The sequence below is a fragment of the Ambystoma mexicanum genome, chromosome 1q, assembly GCF_040938575.1.
Source record: "Ambystoma mexicanum isolate Mex_15411 chromosome 1q, UKY_AmexF1_1, whole genome shotgun sequence".
In the NCBI taxonomy this organism is placed as follows: domain Eukaryota; kingdom Metazoa; phylum Chordata; class Amphibia; order Caudata; family Ambystomatidae; genus Ambystoma; species Ambystoma mexicanum.
This window is the reverse complement of record NC_090922.1, coordinates 1,238,399,856-1,238,422,774: the sequence shown is the minus strand read 5'-3', so window position 1 is coordinate 1,238,422,774 and position 22,919 is coordinate 1,238,399,856. Positions and strand designations below refer to the sequence as shown.

Here is a 22,919-nt window from a genome sequence, read left to right as displayed (position 1 = left end):
TTGTTCCTTGTACAAAGCTGTTTTCCAGCCTGTCAGCTCTGCAGCCATGTTGTCTCTCCTCCAGGTTTCTCACGCACTATTTATACAGAGTTGATGTCCATTTTATTATCATGGTAACTTTACCTGTGTTATATTTTCTATTGCAGCAAGCATCTATATGTCTCATCTACCTTGCGTTTCTGCGTATATACATCTACTAATCCTCTTCTCACTTATCTTCACTTATCTTATCAGTGTATATGATTTCTTCATATTCGCATATATGTTCACTTTGTTACTTCAGTTACATCTTCATTCTTTAACCACTTAACTGCCATGGGTATTTCCCCCCCAGGGCCAAGGCCTTTTTTTGGTGAGTTTGGTATGTCGCTATTTAACTCTGAAATTTGGTGGAAAAAAACAATTTTCACTTTGTGAGGAATAAATTCTGGGGCGATTCGCGCAAGTCAGACCTCTGTGGATTCCCACGGGTATCTTCTTTTCGGAAATGCATGGGGTTCCCTGTTTTCCTTGGTGGCTCTGACACCCTAGGCCCAAATCTGTAGGTTGTCTCCCCAAACCCTTAGGGGGTTACCAGTGGTTTAGCCTGGTAGGTGCACCCACACATGTGAGGTACCATTTTCAACGGGACACCTTTGGGAACACTGGAAGGTAGGACATGTGGCGGCGTGTTTCGGCGGGTGGCCAAAGTGAAATGTCTGAAAATTGTGTTTTTTCACAACATTTCGAACAATTTATTGTGGATAATAAATTCTGGGGAGATTCGTGCTAGTCTGACCTCTGTGGATTCCCACGGGTGTCCCCTTTTCGGAAATGCATGGATTTCCCCCCTGTTTTCCTTGGTGTCTTCAACACCCTAGACCCAAATCTGTATGTTGGCCACATGAGCAAAATCTGCTCTGCAGAAAGGCTTGGGGTTACCAGTGGGTTAGCCTTTTCATTTTGCACCCAGGTAGGTGCACCCACACATGTGAGTTGCCGTTTTCGTCGGGACACCTGTGGGAAGGTAGGACATCTTCCCCCAGGGAGGGCTAAGTGAGATGCCACCCCCATCCATTTGGGGTGGGGGAGAGGATCTCCCCCCTTTGCACTAAAAACATCCATGGTGGTTTAGTGCCCCCACACACCCACCCAAAACAAGTTATAATTTCTTTGTTTATTTTTGTTTTTGTTTTGCCCCTTTCCACATGTGCGCACCCATCTGCCCCCAGGGTGGGCAAAATGTACTGCCCCATGCATTGGGGGGCCATTCCAATGTTTTCTGGTGGTCCTCCCCCACACCCCAAATGGATGGGGGGCATCTTATGTACTCCTTCCCAGGGAGGGCTCCATGCGATGCCCCCGTTAGGCAGAATTGCAGGCAGTACTCTCTGGGACCACTACAAACAATTAGGACTACAGGTGTTAGCCAAACCAAACTTTGGTATAAGTCTGTACCACACAGTTTTTGGTAGCAAGCTGAGCAGCCAGGCTTATCTCAAGAGTGAATGTGAGCAGTACAAGTAGTTACGCAAAGGACTTTCAATCACAGTGGTTCAAGTAAACACTTATTAATTTATTACACAATCAGTTAGAAAGCATTTCACTAGGAGAAGGCAACTTAATATTATAAACCAATACACTTCAATACAAACTTCTAATCTCTCAATCGGATTGGCACAGTTCCTTTGAATGAAGAAAAAAATGCAGCTGAAGTCGTGGTTCCTGGCAGGTCCTGCAGATCTCGCTGTTCCTGAGCCTGAGTCGTGGAGACAAGAGGGAGGATGTCAGGGGACTCCTACAATGCACGGGATCGTTGAAGAAAGCAAACAAAATGGAGTCACTTCAGTTCAAGTAGCTGTAGATTCAAGAACACAAGCTAGAGTCGCTGCCCTGGTTAATCCTAACCAGCCTTGAGAATGGTATGCAGGTGTCTTATGAGTTGATTGGTCCCTCCAACTCAAAAGGAAGAAGCCATCCTTGAAGGAGCTTCTCTGGCGAATGGAGTTTGGCAATTCGAACCTGCAGCAGGGCTTCACTGGGCAAACCAACGGTCCAGGAGTTGCAGCAGCCGACCTCTTCCAGCTCGTCTTCCGTTCTTTTGTTTCAGTGGTCAACTCTGCCTTCCCGTCCTGGAGACTCGCCTTTTAAACAGTTTTCTCCCATTCATTCCAGCCTAGCTGTTACTCACCCAGCAGTGTGGCTGTCCTTGCCAGACAGTCAGCCAGCCAATCACGCCAGAGTGCATTTGGGTCTCCAAGGAGGCTAAGCACAGGGAGTTTCGGGCCCCTCCCTCACTTCTTGCCCACCCCAGACACTCAGACGCCAGAGGTGGTCTTCAGTCCTGAAGCCCGCCAAAGGCACACGAACAGAGGGACCAAACCTGGTTTGGCACGCAGAGACAAAATCTAGAAGGACCTTTCCAAAAAGAAGCGGCAAAAAAAGAAGACCGGGACCTGTATAAACAAAGGTGCTTAAGGCGCCATCTTGAAAAACATGGTTCCCGTGATTTTTAGCTACCTGTGTTCACGGTCGGGAAAAATCATGGTAGTTTGTTGTAAAACCACTGCCACCAGCCTTTTCAATAGGAAAGGGTAGCATTTGACTGCTACATGAGTATTTCGACACATGGGATACTATGTAACCCCTTCAGCACTCCATTGAAAGATGGTGTGTGCTGGGTCTAAGATTTTGGAAAGACTAGTAAAGTCAATTTCACTTTACATTCTCTGGGAAACAGTAGTTTATCCCAGAGAAGGTATATAAACCTTTGGGAAGTCTAAAAAGACATCCCTGTGTCACTGCACTGAGGGTGCCGTGTAACACATATGAAAAGATGATGCCTATGGAGTTATCTTAAAACTCCAGAGTCAAAGAACACAAATGTAAAACACACATTAAAATACACGAAAGAGTGGGAAAAAAGGCTCACACTCTTTCCAGGTAAAAAAAAATCATGTCCTCAAAATCCAGCAACGTTTCTGGGGTGTCTAAGGTGAAGGGAATTAGCACATTTATGAGAATTCTCCCTAACACCCCCGTCCATTTGAGGTGGGGGGGAGAGAGCCACCCCCTTTCCACTAAAAACATCCATGGTGGTTTAGTGCCCCCCCACGCCCACCCAAAACATGATATATATATATATATACACACACACACACTCTTTTTTGTTTTGCCCCTTTCCTGGGGGCAGATGGGCACATGCGTTTGACCATCTGCCCCCAGGGGGGAGGGGGCAAAACGTACTGCCCCAGGCTTGTGGGGAGTCTATGCCAATATTTCTAGTGGCTTCTCCCCCCCAACCATGATGTGCCCCCATCCACTTAGGGTGGGAGGGGAGAGGGCCACCCTCCCTTAGAAGGCACAAAAGATACTGGTGGTCTAGTGGGCCCCCCGGGAACCCCCACCCAAAACAAGTTACATATATGTATTTTTTTTTGTTTTGCCCCTTTCCTAGGGGGGGATTGGCACATGTGTGTGCCCATCTGCCCCTGGGGGGGGGACTTACTCCCCTAGGCCTGGTGGACGGCTTTTGCCAATGTTTCTTGTGGCCTCTCCACTCACCCCAAATGGATGGGCGGCATCTCATGTACCCCTTTGTCATGCGCCTGTTTCCATGGCGTCTGTGGCAGCCTCGGGTGCGTTTGGTCGGCCATTAGGATGTCCCATCACGTTACATCCTACATTGCCCTAGCAGTCTAGCCATTCTTGGAATGGCTGTTGCTGGAGGTACATCCCCTCTAGCAATCGCGCGTTGCAACCCTTGAGGTTAGTTCCCTCGGCTTTTGGTTCGCTAACGCTAGTTTTCCTGCCGTTCCTTGTTGGAACTTAGTTTTCCTTCTCCACCGCAGTCTCCAGCGACCCCCTGGCTACTTTGCCTGGGTCTTTCCTCCTGCTCTCTCCCTTCCGCGCTCCAGCGATTCATGTGTTTAGGTCGTGCTGCACTGCCTCTTTGTTGCCGTCTGGGGGTTGTGATCTCTGCTTCCCCTCTACTTTTCATTTTTCCTTTTCTCTCTTGTCCCTCTTCCCACATTTCAGAGTCTCGCCCCCCCCCCCTCCTCATGTTTTGGTTCCCGTCCTTTGGTTTCTTTGTTGCATCGGGTCTCTACCCAGCTACTGGTATGCCCTTATTAATCCTGTGAGTGCAATTAGAGCCTACCCTCCTTTGGATCTGACCTGACAGTGCTGGCTACTGGAGACATTACAAGATCTGCATTCCTCTGGGTTTTTTTCTGCCGTAGTGTGGCTTTTACCGCCATCAGCCGATCCCGGAAGTGGAGTCACAAGTCTACACTTGGATAAGCATTCACTGTGGCATCCTCCCGGGGTAGGCCCTTTCTTCATAAAATAAAGAAAGACTACAGATCCCAGCGTCCACTGGCAAAGAGCAGTCCTGATACCAGTCTCTCAGTTGAGGAGGAGGAGTAGAGTTGGGATTCCGGGGAGGAACAGGCCCAGGGAGCTGGCAGACTGCAACGCCTAACACCAGCCATGACAACGGCTGAGCAGATACAGGAGCTATTAGCAACCGTTCAGACCCCGTCTGTGGAGGTTCAAAACCTTAAAACAGAAAATACAGTGCTATGCAAATTGGTAACCGCTCGGGACCCACACCACTCAACTTACCTCCTATGGCCCTTCCTATGGGAAAATTTGACGGAACATCTAAGAGGCTAAAATAATTCCTGGATGCCTGCATGATACATTTTACCTTCCAGGCTAACACATATATTACGGATCATGCAAGGGTAGGATTTATGATTTCAAATATGACGGGCAACGCTCTGGCCTGGGCCGTCCCACTGGTCACCGGTTCTAGCCCTGTTTTGCAAGATTTTGGCACCTTCCTGGCTCATCTCAAGCAGGCTTTCGAGAGACCTGAAATTACTTACTCGGCCTGTGAAGAGCTACTGGATGTACGTCAAGGGCCAACTGATGTACTATCTTATATCACTACATATAAGAAACTAGCCTCTGAGGCGGGTTGGCCCGAGCAATCACAGTACGTCATTTTTCGACGGGGCCTGAAAGAGGAGATAAAAGATGAATTAGCCGGTCTCTTCAGCCACCCACCTTCACCGACCTACTATCCGATTCTGTACAGATAGAATTTCGCCTGCAAGAAAGATGGACTGAAAGAAGGCGCTTCCGAAACCCCGCTCCACTGGGTGATCTCCCTCCTGCTTCCTCCTCATCTCCACGGATGGACCGAGAATAACCAATGCAGATCAGCGATGCCCATCCGTCCTTGATACCAGAAGAGCAGAGACGCCGAAGGGAGAAAGGACTATGTGCATACTGTGGCTCTGACGGACACCTACTAAGAAACTGCCCAGAAGTCCCACCCAGATGCCTGGGAAACGAGAGACTTCAGACCTAGAAGGGACAGGCCCCTGAGGATTCTCATCTAGTCCCTATGTTTCACTCTCCATCAACCCGGCCGACACCAAGGAGGACTCCCGATTGGTGGTGATAGCTGTTCAAATTCACCTGGATCAACGCAAGATGGGAGCCCTGGCCCTCCTGAACTGTGGTGCGGCTGGCAATTTCGTAGACACTTTATGGGCTGACAAGGGGTCAATACAGAATTGAACGCACAGAGGGGCACAATGTCGAAGGAGTTGATAGTAGCCCACTTAGCTCCAGCCCAATTACTCAAACCACCCAAGACCTACAGGTCACCATCAACCAACACACGGAAGTCCTCAGATTCGATATCACCCGGGCTGCCCACTTTCTGGTCATCTTGGGGGTTACCTGGCTTTGTAAGTATAACCCTCAGATTGATTGGGCCACAAACCAACTGGGATTTGACTCTCCTTGTCACAAGCAAAATTGTCTTCCTGGAGGAACATATCATGGTGCACACTCTTCCGTCAGTTGCGGACATCGCTGTGGAAGTACACTTCATCCCAATCGACCTATCACCTTATGAGGCAGTGTTCACTGACAAAGCTCCATTGGACTTATCACGCACAGACCGGAAGACTGCGCGATTGACTTGGTACCCAATCCATTGGTCCCTTTTGGAAGAATGTTCTCCTTGTCACAGGTCGTGAAAAAAGCCCTTTGGTCCTACCTGGACGATAACTTGTACAATGGCCTCATCCAACCCTCTAGGTCCCCAGCGGGTGCCCCCCTCTTTTTTATACCGACGAGGGATTTGCATGAACTGAGGCCCTGCATTGACTACAGAGGAATTAATAAAGTAACAATCAGAGACCGGTATCCTGTGCCGCTCATCACCGACATCATCAAGGCGGTTCAGGGTGCCATGGTGTTCTCCAAGTTAGAACTCTGCAGTGCTTACCATCTGTTAAGAATTCGATCCGGTGACAAGTGGAAAATGGCCTTCAGAACACCATATAGGTTGTTTGAGTACTGCGTAATGCCGTTTGGCCTTGTTAATGCCCCTGCCGTTCTTCAACGGTTCATGGACCGTATATTCTCAGACCTAATGTACCTCTCAGTTATCAGTTACCTGGACGATATTCTGGTATTCTCTCATAGCATCCAGGAACACAAATACCATCTACATGAAGTTTTGAGCCGTTTACAAGCTCATCATCTCCTTGCCAAAAAGGAGAAGTGCGTGTTTAGGGTAGACTCCGTTCCCTACCTGGGGTTCATACTTTGAGAGCAGTGTGCAGATGGAAGAGAAGAAGGTAACAGCCATACTCAAATGGGCCTCTTCCACCTCGGTTAAGGAGGAACAGAGATTCTTGGGGCTCGCCTATTTCTATTGGCATTTTATATCCCAGTTATCAGAGGTGGTTCTACCCATAACAGGCTTGCTCAAAAAAAGTCCTCCTCACCCTTCTATTGGAGTCCTCAGGCCAATGAGGGCTTCGAACACCTGAAACGTCTCGAGGACACTGTATCTACATACCCACAGTTCCCCCTAGGCAGAAGGTTCTGGCATGGTGTCACAACCACAAGACCGCAGGACACCGGGAACAGTCTGGTACCCTAGACCTAGTAAGAATGTCTTTTTATTGGCCCGGCCTGAAGGAAGATGTAAGACGGCACGTGCAGTACTGTCCCGTCTGCACCAGGAGCAAACATACTCGACTCTGGAGTCAGATCACAACAGACTTTATTGTTGATTTACCAGAATCCCAGTCATGTACCTGCATCATGGGTATGGTGGATGCTCTGTACATAACTAGCCCACTTTTCTCCCTTACCATGCATCCCCACGACCGCTGGTATGGCAGAGGTTTTTGTCAGAAATGTGTTCTGTCTCCATGGCCTACCAGATAAAGTAACATCAGACCGTGGAAGCCAAACACTTGTGTATAGATGCGTTATAAATGCCATAACATATCATATTAATACACCTCCAGATTCTGGAAGTCCTGGTGTGCCAAATTAGGGATTGAACGGGCTCTCTCTTCTGGGTTTCACCCGCAAACGAACGGACAAACCAAGCGTCTCAACAGTACACTAGAGAAATACCTAAGATGTTACATCAATAGAGAACAAGACAACTGGGTGTCTCTACTTCCCACAGCAGAGTTTGCTTATAATAGCGCCCGACATACAGCCACCAGTCTTACTCCTTTCTATTGCACTTCCGGACAACACCCTCATACCATCCTCCCAACCTCCACGATCCAATCTAATCTACCAGCCATTGATGACATTCTCCCCAAGGTGAAAGAAGCTTACAAGAAGGCCAAACACAGCCTCAAAGATAGCCAGAAGGCGTACAAGATCCAAGCCGATCGGCACCGTCGGGTGGTACCCGAATGGAAGGTGGGCTCCAGAGTCTGGCTCTCTGCTAAATACCTGCAAACACTGGGCACGTCCCTCAAAATTGTCCCCATGCTTCCCCTCTACTTTTCATTTTTCCTTTTCTCTCCTGTCCCTCTTCCAGCATTTTGGAGTCTCGTCTTCCCATCCTCCTGTTTTGGTTCCCATCCTTTGGTTTCTTTGTTGCATCGGGTCTCTACCCGGCTACTGGTACGCACTTACTAATGCTGTGAGTGCAATTGGAGCCTACCTTCCTTTGGATCCATCCTGACGGTGCTGGCTACTGGAGACATTACAAGATCTGTATTCCTCTGGGGTTTTTTCTGCCATAGTGTGGCTTTTTCCCCATCAGATGATCCCGGAAGAGGAGTCACAGGTCTGCACTTGGATAGGCATTCACTGTGGCTTCATCCCGGGGTAGGCCCTTTCTTCATAAAAAAAAGAAAGACTACCGATCCCGGCGTCCACTGGCGAAGAGCAGTCCTGATACCAGTCTCTCAGGTGAGGAGGAGAAAGAGGAGAGTTGGGATTCCGGGGAGGAACAGGCCATGGGAGATGACACCCTTCCTAGGGGCAGATATCTGCCCCCAGGGAGGGCTACATGATGTGCCCCCATCCACTTAGTGTGGGGGGAGAGGGCCACACCCCCTTTGAAGACACATAAAATCCTAGTGGTCCAGTGGGTCCCCCGCAAGGCCCCCCTCCCGAAACAAGTTACATATATTTCTTTTGTTTTGCCCCTTTCCTAGGGGCAGATGGGCACATGTGTGTGCCCATCTGCCCTCAGTGGGGGCAAAATGTACTGCCTCAGGCTTGGGGACGAGGCTCTGCCAATGTTTCTGGTGGCCTCTCCCCCCACCCCAAATAGATGGTGGGCATCTCATGTACCCCTTCCTAGGGCCAGAAATCTGCCCCCAGTGAGGGCTACATGAGTTGCCTCCCATCCACTTAGGGTGGGGGAGAGGGCCACCCCCTTTCATTAGGCCAAAAATTCCTGGTGGCCTAGCAGTCCCCACCCCCACCCAAAAAGTCTGTTTTTGTTTTATATTTATTTTTGTGTGTTTGTCCCCTTCCCTGGGGGCAGATGATCACCCATCTGCCCCCAGGGTATTGGCCCCGTGCTTTGGGGGCTGGGAGGGAGAGGGCCCTACATAGTAAGCAGCCCCTCTTCCCCCACTTCTGCAACAGATCCCTGGTGGTCTAGTGGGCATTGCTGGGCGCGGATCAAGTGCTCTGCGCCCGATCCACGCCCAGCAATGCTTCAAAGAAAGGTGTAGTTGGAAAGGGAATAATCTCCCCTTTCCAACAACACCTCGCTCAATCTGAATGGCACAATAGCCGTTCAGATCGAGGGGGAGAAAGGTGGAGACTCACCTTCTCATTTTCATTGCGGCAACCATTTTCGGCTGCCGTGGTGTAAATTACTTTGTTTCATGTCTGCACGCATACGCGTGCTGCTGTGAAACTGAAGGTAATCCAACCCCCGAGCTATGAGGAGGAACTGTGGGTTGGATTAGAGTTTTGTGCGATCCCTGCTGAGCAGGGATCGCACAAAACTGAGTGCCAAAAAGGATGAGCTATCTCGTCCTTGGCAACACAGAGATAATGTCAAGGACGAGATAGCTCGTCCTTGGCACATAAGAGGTTAAGTATTTGCATATAATTTCAGTGTGTCCTCGTGTCTTCTCTTTATGACATCACTTTTCACTTGTCAGACTTCATTTATAACTCTTCTATGTTCAATGGTGTTTGCAGGCATCCTTCTAACACATCAGTGCGAGGGTACATTCGAAACGGTTGTCTGAGTGCATAACGTCTCTCATATCTTCGATGCAGTATTGAGATGATACCTGGTGTCATGCACAGTGTCTTCCTGTTATTCTTCAAATATGATGGAGGTGAGGGGGTGGGCACTATAGATTACGTGTACATCTTCCTCTCTACATTCCCCCTGTGGTCAAACCTCAACCACCTCCTTAATTTTCTTCACCTTTTCTTCACAATGTGGTCTCTTTGGAATCAATACCTTTATCACCCCCCTCAGGTCACCTGCATTCTTTATGTGCTCATTCACACTCCAGGTCATATGGCAACACTCCCCAGTCGGTTGACAGAACACCGAACGTCCCACATAGTTCTTATGATCCTTAGGGTAATAAAACATTGTTCCTGGGGGTGCCAGAGGACTTCCTTTCAGGTGCTCACAGGTGGTACTTTGTCTGCGTGTCCTCGATAGTCACAGCATTCACATTGATCATTATTTTCATCCCAATAACTTTATTTGCTCTCGTCTTGCACTGTCCTATGATTATTCTTATAAGACCGAATACTAGCAGTACTAACACTAGTATTGCTCCAAGCAGCTTGATGGCATTCGCCAGCCAGGTTGGAACCCATGAGAATAGGGATGAAACCCAATCATCTTCAGTCTCATCTACTTCCTTCTCCATTTGCATGTGCAGAGTTGACAGCATAGTTAAGCTACTGTCAGGGTTCCGTTTTCTCCATCATGGGCAGGTATGAATGTACAGCAAGAAGGCCTGTTCTTGGCTCACACACGCCCCTTTCTATTGCTGTAACGAAGTCCAGGACATACCTGTTTTGAAGCGTCATCTTTCACCCTCATTTTCCTATTTAAATCCCCAATCCTTTTCCCTATGCCTTCTGCCTCATGCTTATCAGCCCATGTCTGTATTCCCAGTATCCCTTGCAGCTCTGTGTGGGGCTGTTGTGATCCTCTCTCTTCTTCCCATTGTTCTTGTGCTGCGATAGGTATTATAAAACTATTAACAATGTGATCTATATGTCATCCCTTTGTCCCCAACGCCTTCTTCTCATCCCCCTTTTCTTTTCTTCCTCTCGCCTTCTTTGAAACCTACTGTTAGCCAAGATTGTATGTAGTAACCCTGTGGGAGACAACAGCCTTGTCCTCTTGGCAATAGATACCCAACTATTGATATAGGTCTGTAGTACACAAGTTGGCAGAGTGACTGAGCAGCCAGATTTATCTCAAGAGGGGTAATTGTGAGCTTTAGAGATGTAACATAGGTGTTCACAGTGACAAGTATTCAAATAACACTTATATTCAAGGTTTGTTGATTAAGATAATTATTTATTAATTTAACAGTAAGCAATATGCAACAATAAAATACACTTCAAAAATGCACTTCAAAAATACACTCCTTCAGTTTCAGTTAAGTAGGTAGATACCCTTTTGGGATGTCACACATGCACTTCCTACGCCCTAAGGTGACTTCAATTGCTAGGACAATGTGGACATTGATACATGCCTTGAACACTTAAATGCGATCCTGGAGTTATGGAAAAAGGGAAAAGTTAGGGAAGGAAACAATGGTTAACAATTTTCTCTGAACAGTTAAGTACTTTACAATCCCCCCGATGAAGTGTAGGTTAACCCTTTCCCAGCCATACAAGTAACTTATGTATGACTTCTTGGAGGGACAGATCAATACAAAGTCAGAGGGTAAGAGGCGTCTGCAGGGAGCCAGGACACCCAATGTCAACTGAACAAAGTCTAGGGGAGCTGAGGCACTTCTTGAAGATAGCACAAGTGTCTTGCACAATGTTATAGAGAGTTTGTGGTAAAAACAAATCACTGTTGGGCCAGAAGCCGGCAGGCTTGTGAAAAGCTAAGATGCAAGCAACTCTTCAAAAGGCAGCAAATGCAAGTCTCCAGTGAGAGCAAGAAAGATAGACACAAGAGGCAAGTATCCCTAGTAACACAGTACCTTGAGTCTGAAGAAAAGGTCCCAGCTGGCTTCTGTTTCTATTGTAGTCCTGCAGATCCTGTTGTTCCTGGGCCTCAGCCATGGGGACAAGAGGGAGGATGTCTGGCGACTCCTGCACTACAGTTTGAAGATTGGCAGCAGCAATGGGCTTACTCCAGATCACCAGCGCTTTGTGGTTTCAGCTACACGCAAATAGCACCACCGCAGTTCTTGGACACCTTGTGGGCTCCCCTAGCTTCTGGGGTCCAGCACTATGTTGGGTTGGCTAAGACTTTGGTAGTCCTGCTTCGAGGGAGTCCTTAGGATCTTCCTGGAGCTCAGGACCTGCTTAAAAATGATGCACTCGATTATGGTGCTCCTGTCCCCTGGCACGCAGTTCCAGCAGCAGCAAAGAACTACAGCCAACCGGCAGAAGGGTTCCAGTCAAGTTTGTCTTTGGATCAGTTGGTCCCACCAACCCAAGGGAAGAAGTCGTCCTTTCCGGGCTTCTCTAGTCGATTCAAAATGTGGAGCTTCAGCACTGCAGCAGGGCTTCAACAGGCAAACCAGCGGTCCAGGAGGGTTCAGCAAGCTTCTCTTCCAGTTTCTTCTTCGGTTCCTTCATCCAGTGGTTGACTCTGCCTTCCTTGCAAAAGACCTTGCCTTTTATGCAAGTCGCTCCCATTCATTCGCAGCCTAGCTGTCATTCACACAGTAGGGTGGCTGTCCTCCAAGGACAGGCAGCCAGCCAATCGTCTTTGGGTTCATTCCTGTAACCAAGGAGACTAAGCACAGGGAGTTTCAGGATCCTCCCTCGCTTCCTGCCCTGCAAGACACACTGGAGCCAGTGAATCCCAGCAAAGACAAAACGAAAAAAGGGATCAAACCTGGTTTGGCATGCAGAGTAAATCTCAAGAACGACCTTTCCAACAAAAAATGGCAAAAAAAGAACACCGGGCCATTTTGACAAAATGGGCACCCATGGGTGCTATACTGCAGCTGCCCACAGTAAAAACACACAATGGTAGGAAAAAGTAAACCACTGTCACCAGCCATTAACTGTAGAAAGGGTAACAAAAATGTTGCATGAGAAGATAGACAAGGGGGATACTAAGTAACCCCTCTAGCACCCTATTGTAAGATAGTGTGTGCTTGGTCTATAAAGAGTAACATGTAAGTAAAGCCAATTTGACTTTACTACTCTTGGAAACAGTAGTTGTCCAAGAGAAGGTAATTAAACCTTAGCAGAAATCCCAAGCACTTCTCGGTGACACTGAACTGAGAGTGCTGTGTGTCAAAATGTAAAAAGATGATGCCTATGGAGTTTGTCAGACTCCAAAACCAAAGGAAACACAGCATTCAAATCAAATAAAAATACATGAGAGAGTGAATAAAAGGTATTACTCTCTCCAGGATAAAAATTAAAAGTCCTAAAGGCCAGCAAAAGAGCTGGGGGTATCTAAGGTAGAAGGGAATTAGCACATTTCTGAGAATTCTCCCTAACAAATGACCCCCTGAACATTCCTGTGATGCTGCAATGAAAACAATCCCACAACGAACGCTCCCAGGATAAGAACAGATTCTGTGCTCTCAACATTGAAAGTAGTAACAGTTGCTATACTTGCAGTTTTACATAGAAGGCATGTGAAGTCTACTTCTCGAAAGGGTTTAAAGGATTAATATCCAAGTCCCTCAAAAACCGCACCCTTCGGCATTGGGAACTTTGGGCCAGTGTAGATGACGTCTGTCATGTTGCAGGGTAATTTCCGTAGTGAACAAGTCAGCATGCTTGCACTGCACACTGTTATTAACTGTGATTCATCTCGGTCATGACATTCTCGAAAACAAATCATCCCAGTTGCATGAAGGGTACCCTTTCCATCAGGTGTGCCCTGGAGGAAGTCTGAATTAGCGGAGCACAGTAATGAATCTTCAGTGGCACATATGCTCCTCCATCATTTCACAAGCCACAGAAGACTTCATTAGCCACGCGGCCTCCGGCCAGAGAACTATTTTGGTCAATTGAGGAACACAACCCATGCATAAGCTGCACCACAAATTTGCTACTACTTTTGGCATGTATTGTTAGCCCGACATAAAACCAAAGTGGAAGTTCATATGTGTGTCTTAACTTACCTGAAGTTGAGGTATCATATGAGGCCTGCCTTTCTGTTGGGTGGGCACTCATACATCAGCGTTGTGACAAAGCAGCAACCTTCTGGTTGAAATGTGAATTTTCAACTCATTCTTCTCATATCAGATGTTCTATGCATTCAGACCTACATGCACCTATATGACACACTACAAAACAGCCTCAACCTAGATAGACCACCCTTCATGTCATCATCTCCTGCAACTCCAACCTCTCCACTTCCCTCCCCTTTATTTCCCTTTCAAGTCCAGCAGACTAAAGTCTGACTTTTACCAAGGCAAGGTCACAGTACGCCACCTCACAGACAAGGCTAGGTGCTTTGAACCCCTACGTGGTGATTTAACAGCATAAAATCAAAGTAATGATAATACAAAATGTAAAGTTAGATTAAATATTTAATTCCCAAACTCCTGCAGATTGTATTCACGCATTATGCGAAAACATTTAAAAGATGCACCATGCAACTCACCTCAGGGGAAAGTACAGAGTATGCCTGTGGAGGTTTTTCTAAGGAAACAGGTAGACAAAATGGACCCGTCTTCAAGCGTCCATTTTGAAGCATTGGTATCCACTATTATAGATAAAAGAAAAAAACAAGTATGTGAAATTTGGTACTGGGTAACATTTGTCATAATTGCAACAGATTTATATACTGCTTCAGACAACCAATTTTCAGTTACATCACACTGTAAATAATAGAGGTTATTACTATTCAGAAAAATCAATGGTACAAAATAGTTTGGGTTTATTGAACTGTTTCTAAACAATGAACCAAGCCAGAGCGGCAAAGGATTTCACCAAAGAATACAAACGTACACAGAAGTACAAATGTAAATGAAATTATTTGTTGTCCAAGTAGGAAAAGGTAAAACATTATGGGAGCAGATTAACATTTTCAACTAAAGGGTAATTGCAGAGATCATGATAAAAAGCTTACCTTCTAAAGGGCACGCTAACCAATTTTATTTTCTTGAGAAACAGAAGGCAGCTGGGGCTAGTCAAGTGTCTTTGTAAAATATGCTCCACAGATCTATGGCAATTTGTTGTGATTGAATTGAACCACAAACAGCAGCGTGCCTTATAAGTTTGTGAACCCTCAAAATTACCATAGCAAGGAAACCCAAGGATGCCTGGAATAGTTTTTAGCAGTAGCTGTGAGGATGAAAAGGCAGCTAAGTCATTCTTTGCCAGTCAATTTTTTTGTAAGGGTTTATGTGGTCTTAACAAGATCCGACTGTGACTACATTATGTGTAGGGAAGCCTTGTGTGGCCAACCCAAGTTACACTATCACGGATTCCTCAGCAGGAAGGCATGAAGTTGCTGGGCTTCTTTGACTGTCGATCAGCCCAAAGAGAAACTGGGAACAAGGCCTCCCTAGAATGGGAACACGATTTATCATCCACATTAACCTGGACACACTGCCCTCTTATCCCAAATTGGATAGTGTGAGGATAATGATTTGTTATTTATGTATCGCTTCTGCCCATGCGATGTACATAGAACATATTTACATGCATCATCGTCATCCCAACTGAAGTTTATACTCATTTGTCAACCTTAGAAGGATGAAAGGCTAAGTTGCCCTTGCCAGGCTTCGAACCTGCGACCCGCAGGTTACATATAGATCACAGCATTGAGCGTTCAACCTGATGGGCTATCTTACCGGTGTGGGAACATATTATGGCATGCCACTTGCTGTTACCAGTGGTATTCACCGGTTTTCCCAGAGGTCAATGTTAGTAAGTAGTTGCTTGTAACGCAACCATTTTCTGGCGATTCCAGGCAGTAGTGCTTTTGAAATCCGCGGAAGTTCCAAACTCTTGGATTCTGTGATGGAGTTGTATGGTATGAAGAAACCCCAGTTCGACATCAAGATTTTAAGTTCTAACCCCTTTATTTAAGTTATACACAAGTATTTCCAATCCATTCCCTAAATGGAATCCTCACTTGTTAACATGCGTTGCATAATTATTCCTGCTTTGGATGAAACTGACCCTGCAATCTTTTTTTTAGCACTGTACTAATCACCGGGCCAATTTAATTGCACTGAATTTATCAAATCATTAAAAGTTGAAAGATTGAGACGATCTGCCAGGGACTGAAGTTGTTTCTGGCATCTGAACATAGATCTCAGCGGTAAGCGCTTAACTGACTGAGCTATATGAAAAGCTCCTGTTCTCAGACAGTCACCCAACTAGTAATTCACACAAAATCTAGTATGACTAGACGGTAGACCAGAAAGCTGGAAGACATCCAAGTGTAAGATTTTCCATATCAAGCGAGACCAAAGTCACTACTCAACTCAAGATAGGTGTCATCACTTAACCATTTCTATGCTAAGACCGATACTAACTCTTCTTTATTTGCCACACACCTCTCATAAAACACGCATTTAAGTTTCTCTACCCACAAAAGTCCAACTTATTTTTCAGCGGCTCAGAATCCATTCACCCTCGCGGCAGGATCCCTGGGAGAGAGAGAGACAGATGGTGGATTGCTGATCATAACCATAGAGAGGGAATGGATCCAAAAGACAGACATATGCAGACCTGGTATTCGAGTGTAGAGAGACAGGAACTAAAGTATCTGCCAGGATTCCATGCTGAGGGTTTAGTGATTAAACAGATATTAACAGCAGGAGTACTGGGAAGAGCTATTGGTGTGTGCAGCCGTGCTTGGCGAGTGCATGGTATCACTGCTATAAAAGGGCATGTGCCAGGAAAAGAAGAGTCTTGGCGGGAGTAGACCAGCAAGCTGGGGCAGGACAGAAAGTCTCACGATGGGACAAGTCCATGGTGAGAGTTAAGTAGGACTGGTGGTGGAAGGGCAATGCTGTGATCCATTCCTATTGCTACATTCTGGCCAATTTTACAGGATCACTAGATCAATAGACAGGGAGAACAGAGGAAAAACATCTGGAAATATCAATGCAGGAAACAGAAGAATTTTGAGTTCTGTGGGCCTTCCCTGGCATAAAGGACATAAAGAAATTGTGACATTTCTATAGAAGGTATTCAATGAGACACTTCTCGAAAGGCTGGGAAAAGAACCATTCTTACTGTGTATCCCACTGGTGTTTCGAGCGGAGTGTTCTGCTTTTGTTGGCAACTGACATGATAGAAAGTGAATAGCAGGTGGTGATGGTCTGTTAACATGGCAGGAAGCTTGATCTTTATTTCTTCATGGAAATCGGGGGATCTGTAAGCAAAAAGAAATATCAGCACAACAAGTAAGCAATTATATTTTTAATTTCCTAAGAACCTATTTTATCATTCCCGCCCTCGCTTCCTCCAGCAGGAATCTGTGCAGGCCTGAACAAGACTCATCTCCATCCTCATATTATGCGCATGTGGGCCCCTCGCTCACCTCTCTTCGTCTCTCGGAGGATAGCTCAGCAGCAAGGTGCTCGCCTTGGAAGCAAGACAACGCAGAGCAACACAGGTTCGATCCCCATGTCCGCGCTTAGAAACCTTTGGGTATTAGGTGCGTTATAAATACCTTATCATATCATATTCAACATTAAGAATAATCATCAATTAGTAATTGCACAATTTATGAGTTTTGCACTTTCCACATCTCTGCTCAAAAACATTGCTATTTAATTGGAACACTTGGGTTTCTTCCTTGCCACGCTTAGCATGTGGATATAGTTTGACGTGAACAGTCCTACTGAGCCTGCAAAAACAACATATGGCCATTTGGAGCGCTAGAGGGTTGTTAAGAAGCTGTATTGCCTCCCTGCCACGGGTAATATTGCCCACCAGCTGTGAGGCTCAGTGCCATGGTGAAGCATAGTTTTGATTAAAAAAAAGCAAAAGCATCCCAGGCATCAATTAGCATCAATTAATGGTCACCGAGCAACCGACACTACTCAGCCTGTGGTCGCAAGTCCCTTTTTATGTTGGTGTCAAGGGACTGGTGGCGTGGTATGATATGATATGATATATGATATGGCATTTATAATGCACCTATATACAAGTGTTTCAAGGCACGACGAGGCAAGAGAGGGGAACAGAGGGAAGACAGAGACAACGATCTTACTAGGCCAGGTGACATTGGGATCGCGCAAGTACATGGGAGGTGGGGAAAGGGAAAAGTGCGGGGAACAGGGAGGGGGAAGGGCAGTGCAATACATAGGATCAACAGTAAAATAAATAAAATAAATAAGACCAATAGGTAAAAGTGTGGCCAGCATGTGACAAGTGCAGGGGTAAGTGCAGACATCAAGTGTAAGAGCTGGTAGGGGAATGTAGGGATAAAGAAACTGCAGGTGTTGTCCGGGAGGCAGTGCAGGTGTGCAACTGGTGGGGAAGGGGACCTGGGCCAGAGACCAGAGGGTAGCCAGGTGACCAGTGCAGTTTCAGTCAGGAGCTCAGCAGTGTTTACGAGGAGAGAAATCAGAAGCAAAGAGGAAGGTCTTGAGGTGCTCCCGGAACCGGAGATGGTTCTCCTCAAGTTTCAGGGAGACACGGAGGCTGTTCCATAGGGAGGCCACAGCCAAAGCAAGAGATCTACCAGCAACCCGTTGCTTGGAGAAGCGACTGAACCTGAGGGAGTTGAAGGCAGATGAACGAAGAGCTTGAGATGGAAGATATTTGGGAAGAGAGAGTTGAAGGTAATGTAATCCCAGGCCCCAGAAGGCCTTGTTGACAATGCAGAGGGTTTTGAACTTAATCCTCGCAGCCACTGGGAGCCAGTGCATAGATTTCAGTCCTGGAGACATACCATCCCTGGGCTTGAGGCCAAGGACAAGTCTTGCAGTCCTGTTCTGGATGAGTTGGAGTGGGCGGAGAGTACAGGTAGGCAGATTTAGAAAGAGGCTGTTGCAGTAGTCCATTCTAGAGAGAACCAGAGCTCTGGAGACAGCGAGCCTCTGGGGGGAGGAGAGGAAAGGAAGAATACCTCTGAGGAGGTGCAGCTGGTAGTGTGACTTCTTAGAGACATCAGATATGTGAGGAGAGAAGGAGTGTGTGCAGTCGAAGATGACCCCAAGGTTTTTAGCCTCACAGGTGGGAGCAGGAAGAGGGCCAAGAGATGCCAGCCAGAGAGCGACAGGAAAGGAGGGAGCAGGTGTGCCGATCAGGAGAATCTCAGTCTAACTGGCATTAAAGAAGAGATCATTGGCGGCACAATAATACTGGATCGCAGACAGTCAGAGATGAGAGAAGGAGAAGAGGTTGCTGAAGGGAGCCTGAAAATGAGCTGAGTGCCATCTGCATAGCACTGAAAGTTGGGGCAGAGAGCAGCAATACGGTGTGCATGAAGTGTCAGGTATTGGTTGAACAGCCAGGGATAGAGGTTAGACCCCCGGGGAACACCACAGGTAGAGATAGAGGAGAGGAAGGACCCAAGTTGGATCTGGGAGGGTCGATCAGAGAGGAAAGAGGTCAGCCAAGCCAGTGCCTGATCGGTGATACCCAGGTTATCACGGAGACGATTGAACAGGATGGCATGGTTGACCGTGTCAAAGGCAGAACAGAGATCAAGTAAGATGAGGACACAGGGGGTATTGGAATCAAGGTTGGAGAGCAGGTCTTCATGGATGTTCAGGAGAGCAGTTTCCGTGCTTCTGGAAGCTCTGAAGCTAGACTGATGGGCATGGAGACAACCAACCGATTCAGTGTGAAGATTAAGCTGGGAGATGGCCAGCTTTTCCAGGAGTTTGCTCAGGAAAGGAGTGATGGAGATAGGGCGGTGGTTAGCCGGACAGGAGGGGTTGGCTGAGGGTTTCTTAAGAAGAGGGTGCACAAGAGAGTGCTTCGGGGGGGAAGGGAAGACTCCAATGGCAAAAGAGTGGTTGCAGAAGTCAGCCAAAGCAGGAGCCAGTGTGTCATTATGGTCCTTGATGGTTTTAGAGGAACAGAAGAGAACCATTTTGACAAGACTTTCATAGATTAGACTTGTCTAGAAACCTCGTCAGGGGAAAACAGGGGAAAGGCAGAGAAGGAGGGCGGAGAGGTTGGCCATAGAAGGGCCAGAGGAAGAACAGGGAGTAGAGGGAGTAGGAAGAGAGAGATGACTAGAGAGAGGACAGGATGTTCTGAGTTTTAGAGATGAAATGAGAAGCCAGGGCCGTGCAGAGGGCTGGGGAGGGGACAGGAGAGGTAGAGACTGCAGCGGGATTGGCCAGCTACTTTCAGATTTTAAAGAGTTTGGCCGTGTAGTTGTATGCCGCAGAGACCCAGGCTTGGATGAGGGATCTCTTCTTGGTGCGGACAGAGAGCCGCCTTGGGCGCAGGCGGCAATCCAGTTTGTCAGAGGATGTACAGGAAGCACGCCATTTCCTCTCAGCCACTCTGCACTTGCGTTCAAGGGTGACGAGGTCTGAATCATACCAGGAGTTGCACTTGGCTTTTGGCTTCAAGCGGATCTTCATGACAGGGGCAAGAGCATCAAGAGTATCAGATATAGCAGAGTGGCGCATAGAAAGGGCTGTATCAGGGTGTGAGTCAGCCTAAGGGGCAGTGGGGGGTGAGAAAGTGGCGGTGAAAGCCTCAACTGACACATGATTCATGGGTCGGATAACCGAGAAGGTAGGCGGCAGTGCTGGAGTTAGCTTGGCCTGAGGGGTGGAGAGAGTGAGCTGGGAGGAAAGGAGAAAGTGATCACTCCAGGAGAGAGGAGTGGTGAGAGGGATAGAAAGGGGAAGGTCTGTAGAGATCAAAACATCCAGAGTGTGCCCTGCAGAGTGAGTCGGGCCAGAGGGGAAGATGGAGAGTGAGAAAGAGATGCAGAGGTCGCAAAAGAGTCCAAAGGAAGGACTGGAAGCATCCAGATGGATGTTAAAGTCTCCAAGAAGGAGGAGTTGAGTGGTCGAGGCCAGGAGGGAAGAGGAGAGGTCTGCTCACTCAGAAAGGAAGGAGGAGATCTGACCTGGTGGCCGATATATGGTAGCCACTGTAAGGGAACGGCTAGGAGAGAGTGAGAGCCTGCAGACGAGGCATTCGAACGAGGATTAGGAGCAGGGATGAAGAAAAGAAGTGGTGACATGCAGGCCCGGCTGTCAGCAAGAGGCAAGCAAAGGTAAGTGAGAGGGGGAAGGAGAAAGCATGGGGGCTGAGTGGGATTGCAGACAGAGCTGAGCGTGAACAGAGACTGCTCCCGGCACGGTGCACTGAATCCACCTTGAAAGCTGTCACTATCCAAGTCTAAACGGGTGAATAATGTCCAGAAGTCGTAGATTTGGATTGGCTTCAGGTTCTCCCTTCCCTTTTAGCCCTCACGTGCCAATCGCACTACTGGTCAAATGCACAGTGGTCAAATACTGAACTGAACTACAGGCTAAGCAGAACATCCATGTATTTATTGTGTAAAAACATAACATCACAGGCAGATCATCGGGGTATTTGAGGCAAGGAAGGGCAGCAAGCAGGCTGTATGTAAGAGGGTGGTCTGAACAGGGAGCAAATATTAGACATTTGAAGCATCTGTTTGTTACCTGTTGTGATACACCACACTTGTGTATGCTTCCTTTGAAAATTCAGGACAGCTCGATTTGCCGAAGATCACCTATAATTAAAAGAATAAAGAGAACTGTAAACATATACAACATTATGAGGTTTACGCTCTTGCTTCATATGCAGTTTGTGAGGTTGGCATCATGGAAGGAGACACAGACAACAGATTCAATGTATAAAAAATGTTTTATTAAAGAAAAGGTCAGGATGGATAAAGGTCTAGCTTGCCCTATACCAAGTGGGATTTCCATACCCAAAGAAACTAAGGAAAGTCTGTCTCAGAGTTCAACTGAAAGGTCTGTCTGTGTCCAAAACCTATGCTGCCCTCACAACTAATAAAAAAACAATATGTAGGGATGTCAACCATAAACTGAACAGTGTTCCAAACAATGTTCTGAGCTATTTCTAGCTCAAGCTTATTCATCAGCTTCTTTTCCCCTAATGTCAATAAGTTAATTATAATGTTCAATTTACCTTCCTGTGGACTTGGAATCAGAAGGTTTAATCAGGTTTAATCCGATTTTATACAGGTCAGGATGCTCTTCCCCAAGTCCAATATTAAAGAATGACACAAAAAGAAGTATTTGGGGACTTTGTTCTTTAGTCGACGTTTCAACAATTCTCTACAGTTCAGGGTTCTCTTCACCAAACCTTTTAGGCACCAATGATAGCTTTCCTTTTTAACACCACAGCAAACTTCCTTGTTGGCATATAGGATTCTCTGGTCTAGGCGCAGTTGTTGGATTGCACGATCCACCCATTACAGGTCATGCAACCAGGAACTTTCAGGTTTCTTAGAGTATTTCAATATTCAGCCAAACAAGTAGTTTCTAGACTTAGACTCGAACTTTGCACTCAAAGTCTGTTGTTGAATGTAGTTTCCAGTTTGTTTTTGGTTCATGATTTAATACTAGTAGTTGTGCTCTTTCATGTCACTCAATGTTCAAAATGGATAGTCTTTTGTCTTTCCTTTCACTGTGGCATTCAATAGGTGCAAGTCTTACCCATCTTATTCAGTTCGGTATTCAATAAATGTATCTTTACTGGGCTTCATTCAATTCAGTGTTAAATAAGTGTAATGTTTCATTCAATTCGGCATTCAATAAGGGCAACTTTGCTTGTTTCATCAGTTCAGTATTTCATAAGTGCACCTTTGCTTGTTTCATTCAATTCGGCATTCAATAAAGGCAACTTAACCTGTTTCATTCAGTTCAGTATTTCATAAGTGCACCTTTGCTGGTTTCATTCAATTCGGCATTCAATAAAGGCAACTTAACCTGTTTCATTCAGTTCAGTATTTCATAAGTGCACCTTTGCTGGTTTCATTAAATTCGGACTTACCCTGTTTCATTGAGCCGGTCAGATAGCACAACTAGTAGAGCGCTCGCTTTGACATCTGTGCAGAGCCTGCTTACGCAGGTTCGAATCCCGGCAGGGCCAAACTCAGCCTTTCATCCTTCCAAGGTCGATAAGTGAGCACCACACATTGTGGGTAATAATAAGCAGCGCTCAGATGCCTGAGGGTTCGTAGCACTATATAAATGCAGATTATTATTATTATTTGATAAGTGCACTTTTGCTTGTTTCATCCAATTCGGCATTCAAAAGAGGCAAGTTTGTTTTTTTCATTCAGTTCAATATTCAATAAACGTAGGCTTGCTTGATTCATTCGGTTCAAATTCAATTAAGTGTCCGATAAATGCAACTTTGCCGTTTCAGTTAATTTAGTATTTAATAAGGGAAACTGTGGGAGTTTCATTCAATTCGGTATTCAATATGGCAACTGTGCCTGTTTTGTTCATTTCCATATTCATTTATGGCAACTTTGCCGATATTCGTTCAGTTGG

The 22,919-nt window shown here is 46.5% G+C and overlaps 1 protein-coding gene across 14 annotated transcripts in view; it reads right to left on the bottom strand.

Moving 5' to 3' along the window:
• DOCK7 (dedicator of cytokinesis 7) overlaps window positions 1-22,919 on the bottom strand; it is a 1,498,361-nt gene that overhangs the window by 750,494 nt on the left and 724,948 nt on the right. For all 14 annotated transcript variants that reach the window (XM_069642017.1, XM_069642019.1, XM_069642018.1 and 11 more), the window contains 3 exons: window positions 21,054-21,124; window positions 16,675-16,813; window positions 14,084-14,185 (listed from right to left, as the gene is read on the bottom strand). In XM_069642017.1, the coding sequence (XP_069498118.1) occupies window positions 14,084-14,185; window positions 16,675-16,813; window positions 21,054-21,124 (312 nt within the window). The remainder of the gene's footprint in view (window positions 1-14,083; window positions 14,186-16,674; window positions 16,814-21,053; window positions 21,125-22,919) is intronic.